Consider the following 6,261-nt stretch of genomic DNA (forward strand, 5'->3'; position numbering starts at 1 on the left):
GAGACAGAGATTTTGTCTTCGGCAGGTCATGGAAATGTGTGTTCAGAAACCTAAGGCCCGTCCATTCCTCCTTTCCGTTAGTGTGTGTGTGTGTGTGTGTGTGTGTGTGTGTGTGTGCGCGCACGCGCACACATTTCTAATAAGTTAAAATGTGCCAGCCTCCCTGGGAGGGAGATATCTTTGAAATAAAAATACTACATGTTGATTGAAGTGATATCGCCTGGTAACATTTTTATTTTTTGTTTTGTTGTAATTTAATATTTGTTCAGTTCAGCAGATGTACGTCCATCCATCAAGTTCCCAGCTAATCACAGGCAAAGCAGGGCAGATCTTGGTCAGGTCAACAATATCACAGAGGAAACAGACGGAGCGACAAACTTGGATTTTAAAAAAGGGAACCTGAGTACCTAGAAAAAATAAGAACACTAACCTAAAGGGAGAGCATGCAAGCTTCAAGCAGCTATGAGAGGGAGGAGTACATTGGCTATTTTCCAACAGAGGGCGCTAAAGCTCGACCCTCTCTTGCAGCTCAGTATGTAAACAAAGTACATGTGAGGGTACTTAGCTCATTAACATCTCCAAGTGTTTAAACCAGATTAACATTCAGCCAGAAAGCCAAGTTGTGTCTAATTTTGTTGTATGGATTAAAAAAAAGTTTTCTTTTACTGAGAAAGAAGAAATTGAGAAGAAAACAAGCGTGACAAAGCTGCCTTTTCAAGAAGCAACTTATTTCTCGCTGTTCAATCTAGACAGTTTGCTGTATTTAAAAATCAGCACTCAAACCAACTCCACTCACACAGCCATAGGCTCACATATACACCACTAGATGAGAATATCATCCATCGTCAATAAACAAAATGTAAAGAAAAAAAATTATCAACAAAACAAGAAATTTCATCATCCATAGATGACTCAGTAAAAAGAAAACTGTCTCAATCTACTTCCAAATTCATTTACAGTCTGACTGGATCAAAATGTTTCAACAAAAGACCCCTAAATCTGAAGATTCTTGATGTTTACCACTTGATGTGTCCTACTATCTCATTGAAAACTGAATCCTTTCCTGTTTTAACACTCGTTCACGTCATGCTGTCATGTGTTTGTCAACAAAACGGTGTCAGTGCTTTGTGTGAGTGGGCTGAAGGTTATATCACCGCCTTATAGTTCAGCTCCTCAGGTGTAATCCTATCTAAACACCGAACATGTCCCTCCAAATATACCACTGCCAGTAATGTTGTCCCTGTCCCAGTGTGGCCTGTTTATAGTGTTTTAGCTGGACTGACCTGAGATGTTCACATGACCCTGGAAGACGCACAAACAGTCTGTGGATCAGTTTGAATGTTTTATTTTGATCCAATGATGATTCAGATAAGTTTTGGAGCTATATTCATGTCATGTTCCATGTTTCAAAATTAACAATCACTTCAATGAAACACAGTGAAGCTACTTTACCTGTTAATGATCATGAAAAGTTAGTATTTTAGTATTTTAAGTTTTATGCACCTTTTAGTTCTGTCATTCACTGTGTACAACGTACATAATTTAAATAGTGAAGTCTTGCTGTGAAACATTTACTACGTTCTCTCATCAAATGACATCAGTTAGTTGAAAGAACATTTTCTATGATCTCTATGTTTGAATCTCTTAAAAGAAAGTAATTTATCAGATCATAACATAAAGAAGCATCCAACCTCCCCAAAAAACTAGCTGTGATAAATTGCCAACATTGGAACAGCTCTTAGAAATTGAAACCAACATTTATCTAATGCTTCATACGACATGGCAGAGAACACGGATTGGTGTATTAACATGGGATATAGTTGATGTTGCTGTCAGGAGGAGTGAGGTAATGTGGCGGTGCACAACTGAACTAACAGAGGACTCAGTGAATAAGAAATATCAAGACAGCAGCTGCACAACTTTAAAACAGTGATAAAGTCAAAAGCACAATATCAAAGGCTTAACACACACACACACACACACACACACACACACACACACACACACACACACATTGGAAGTACTCAGAGGAGTCAACAAACGCATTTTTAGTGTCACTTGGAAAAACAAACCATTTCACTGCCATGATCTTTGCTCATGGTGCTGTAATCTAATTGCCTTTAATCTAATCTAATCTAACCTAACCAAATCTACCATGAATCTAATCTGATCTAATCCAATCAAATTTGTTCTAATCAGTCTAACACATTTGAGAAGCACCAAAGATCATCTGGCATTTTAACATTTTAACAGGTCCTACTTTTTCAATGTCCATTATTTTGGCTCATTATAAGCATGTCTATTTCTCCCCAGAGTCCCTGTCCCTCAAGTATTTGATGTTCTGCCTTCCTATACTTGCTGTAGCGCCAAGTGACACTTATTACCTGAGTCATGAGCTCACAGTAAACTGAAACACCCTCTGACTCAGCTGATGGTTGCACATTACTTTATGTAGCACAGGTACAGGCTGTTCTCCCAGGGTCGTCAGATTATCTCTGAAAATACTGTCTCATCTCCATTAGCAGCTTACTGCGGGTGCAGGACAACACGTATATAAGTGCTGTGAGTGAAGAGGAGAGACACAGAGACAGTGAAGGTGCAGAAAGAAAGAGAGCCATCTCTTTGTTTTGCACTTCTTCCTCTGCTCAGCTCCTCTTTGCTAACGCAAACACCCTCTAATCCAACACAGGTAAGTCTCTCATCACCTGCTGTTAGCGTTCGTCTGATCAGTTTCTACCGAGGCCTTCAAAATGTATTTGTTTAGTTTTGTTTGTGTTTGGGGATTAGATGTATCTGTGATTTATCAATTTAAATGATCACAGCTTGGGATTTAGCTTTCTGCAGAGTAAACTAATCAGAAATGAATTAATTAGAAAAACTACAATGCTATATTTATTTAGAATTTAGCATCAGATGTCTAACTAAATATGATGTGAAAAGGACAATAGAGTTCATTTTCTAAGTGTGTAGCAATAATTTAAAACTCACAGTTCAATATGTAATATTTTGTGAAGGTCCTGCATCTTCTTAATGTCTTCTGAATAAGGAAATTAATCTATGATGGTGTCATCAGCATAAATGCGTACTTTTGCATCCAAATCTCCCCATTGCTTAACATGCAAAAAATTGGATGATCACTTAATCTTAGCCCATTTTAGATAATCGTAGCATAAATGCTGACAATCACAAGGATTTAGCAAGATGATTTTCCCCTAATGTTTGCATACATAACGCTATGGAGGAGCAAAGTAGAATGAGCAAAAATCCAAAATGGGTATGCAGGAAACAAAGTGAAATGGTGTACAGAGGAAAAAAAAAAGCTGAAAGATTTATTATTAGCAACAATAAATATGTCTGACTGCATTCAGCTTTCACGTAATTACTAAATCAGATAGCTAACAAGATACTCTACTTTCATGACTGCTCATATATGATTACATAATGTTCAGTGTGTCATTTTACCACGGCTTAAAATTAGACATAATCACCGAATTATGACGAAGTATACACAGCACAAGCTTTGGGTAATTGGGATTAGCATAAAGGAGATTATATAATGAAGGTAATAATCTGAGACCTCATGAGGAAAGCAAATGACATAACATCATTTCATATCTTTGTAGAAATGGACGCAGCAGCAGCAGCTCCTGGAGGCAGCAAGGCCGCTCCCCCCAAGTTCAAGCAGAAGGAGACCAGGCAGTTCAAGAGCAAGGCTCCCAAAGCTGGACAGAAGGGGTGAGTCTGGAACACAACGGGGCAAAAGTACTGCGCTGCAGGGCAACTTTAGCAGTCGCTGACTTTCAACCTTGAGATCAATAAAGAATCAAAAGAAATTCTGTACAAAACAGGATCTTAACGTCTCTGTCTTTTGTTCAGATTTAATGACGTTCCTGGGATGGAGGGCCTTGGAGGTAACTACAAATCCAAACAATACTTCAAACTGAAAATGTGTGGGAGGCATTAGTAAAGACAGAGATCAGTAACCGTTCTCTCCTGTCCCACAGATGCAGCGATCGTCTGCCCCTGGGAGGCGTTTGGCGACATGGAGCTGAGTGATCTTGCCCAGTTTGGCATCGTCTAGACCTTCATGCCAAGCAGGAACAGTTTATTCTTGGTGGCTGCTATCCAGCAGCTGTCCCCTTTCCAGCTCTTTCTCCTCACTTCCATTGTGGAGAACCACTGAAGAATGAAGTGGGAGTTGTTTTTCTTCGACCCTTCGATCAGTGGAGGAAGAAGCTCTTGGACTGCAGCCCCCGGGAATGACTCATGGGCCATTACCATCTGGAAGACTTCTCTGAGCTTTGGACAGTCTTTGATCACACGGTAGTGGCCTCAGTCTCCTGTGTAGCCCAGCAACAGAGTAAAAGTGTCACTCACTGTACCGCCGCTTGGGTTTCGTTGATGGGATTGTTGGCCAAAATCCCCACAATATACATTCTGTGATCTATCTATCTATCTATCTATCTATCTATCTATAGTGTATTATCAAGCGGAGTTCTGTTTGTTTCTGTAAAATAAAATATATTTTAGTAAGAATATTATTGACTTCCCTTTCATCATTTATGCATCACATTTTTCTGTTTATATTGTCTACACAAATTCAGTTCTGCTATTTACAATCAAATGAAAAATCAAATCAATCTTTATTGACAACATTAAAATAAAAAACAAATAAATAAATATATATATATATATATATATATATATATATATATAATAAAATAAAAATAGCCACACCTTCACCAAAATTGCATGTGTGCTCAGACACACACGCAAACAAATGTGGACACACACAAACGCACACACTCCCACTCTAGTCACATACATTTGGGAGCCACAGCGTGGCACTGAGCATCATGGGAAACACCACCAATGGGGTCGTCCTCAGCGGGAGAAGTCATGGGCCAAGAGTGCTGGGACACTGGGAGCTGTCCCCCAACCCCACCAGATCAGCCCCCCCCAACACACACACACACACACACACACACACACAAGGTGTGGAGCCCCCCAGCCAGCCAGGATGGGAGGACCCCTGCACCGGATCCCCCACAGTTAACCAGAACAAACTCCCAGTGTGAAGGACCTCCTCGAGAAGCAACAGTTAAAAAAATCAAAAACTTCAAAATATAAAATGAAGTAAAAAGTGAATGTAAAATAAGTAAATAAGTAAAAAAAAAAAGTGAAAGTACATAATAAATGAAAATAAATAAATAAATGATGGTGAAAATATGAATAATATTAAAAAATCAAAGTCTGATTAAAAAAGTGTGTCTTTAAACTTCCTTTAAAAATATCAGCGGTCTCTGTGGTCCTGAGGCTCTCTGGCAGGCTGTTCCACAGGCGGGGCCGTAGTAGCTGAAGGCCGCCTCACCGTGGATCTTGGTTCTGGTTTTTGGGATGCACAGTAAGCTGCTGCCAGAGGACCTCAGGGTCCGCGAGGGTCGACATAGTGAAAACAGATCAGCTAAATAAGAAGGAGCATGGCCTTTAAGACATTTAAAAACTAATAAGATAACCTCAACGGAATATGTCACTTGTGATGCGGATCCTTGTCTGTTGTTGAAATGATGGCACAGCCAAAGGTGATGATGATGTTGAGTTGATTTATTTCACCAAACGTAATCCCAAAGTGCAGAAAAAACAAGGAGCTCCAAAAACTATTTACAGAAAAGAATAGGAAGGAAAAAGAAAATTCTTACAATGTTCACTGGCTTTCTGTCACCTCCACTGTAACAACGCAAAACCAACACTGGCAGGCTCCCACTCTCTCTCAGTCAGAGGGAAGTCTGACTCTCACTCTCTTCACAGGTGGAGGTGGGCCTCCTTTTAACACCACAGGCCCCTCCCCTCAGGGAATTAACAAGGGAATCACAGTTTTCTTCCACAAAACATAATAAATCCCCATAATAAATTAATGGTAATTTGTTCAGAAATATACAGAAACAAACAGTCGAACCACTGCATTTCAAAATAGGTCCGAAACAAAAATAAATTATTTTCATGCCGAACTTTGCACCTTTCAGTGACGTCATCATGACGTCACTTCCGGGTTTCCCCATCTGACGGCTATAAACAGGAAGTGAACTCGGAGCTCGGTTTGGCTGTGGGAGGACGTGAATGGGACATGAATACTGGTGAAAAAGTTTGCAGGGTGATAGATTATGGCAGGAGGATGATTTGGCAGCGGTCGAGTGTGCACCCACGACTACTGCGGTGAATAACAATGTCCAACTATGCGGGGAACGGAGCAGACAAACGGAG

At 40.0% G+C, this 6,261-nt stretch overlaps 1 protein-coding gene across 2 annotated transcripts; it reads left to right on the top strand.

The window, feature by feature from the left end:
- The first annotated feature begins 2,560 nt into the window (after positions 1 to 2,560).
- LOC115385544 (retinal cone rhodopsin-sensitive cGMP 3',5'-cyclic phosphodiesterase subunit gamma-like) lies at positions 2,561 to 4,454 on the top strand. Of its 2 annotated transcripts, XM_030087714.1 has the most exons (4): positions 2,561 to 2,689; positions 3,624 to 3,735; positions 3,877 to 3,911; positions 4,005 to 4,454. In XM_030087714.1, the coding sequence occupies exons 2-4, from the start codon at positions 3,626 to 3,628 to the stop codon at positions 4,079 to 4,081; spliced, it is 222 nt and encodes a 73-aa protein (XP_029943574.1). In that variant the 5' UTR covers positions 2,561 to 2,689; positions 3,624 to 3,625; the 3' UTR covers positions 4,082 to 4,454. The 2 variants fall into 2 exon arrangements, with proteins under 2 accessions (XP_029943574.1, XP_029943502.1); XM_030087642.1 differs by lacking the exon at positions 2,561 to 2,689 and having other exon boundaries at positions 3,519 to 3,735.
- The last annotated feature ends 1,807 nt before the right edge of the window (positions 4,455 to 6,261 follow it).

Source organism: Salarias fasciatus, chromosome 1 (assembly GCF_902148845.1).
Source record: "Salarias fasciatus chromosome 1, fSalaFa1.1, whole genome shotgun sequence".
NCBI classification, from domain to species: domain Eukaryota; kingdom Metazoa; phylum Chordata; class Actinopteri; order Blenniiformes; family Blenniidae; genus Salarias; species Salarias fasciatus.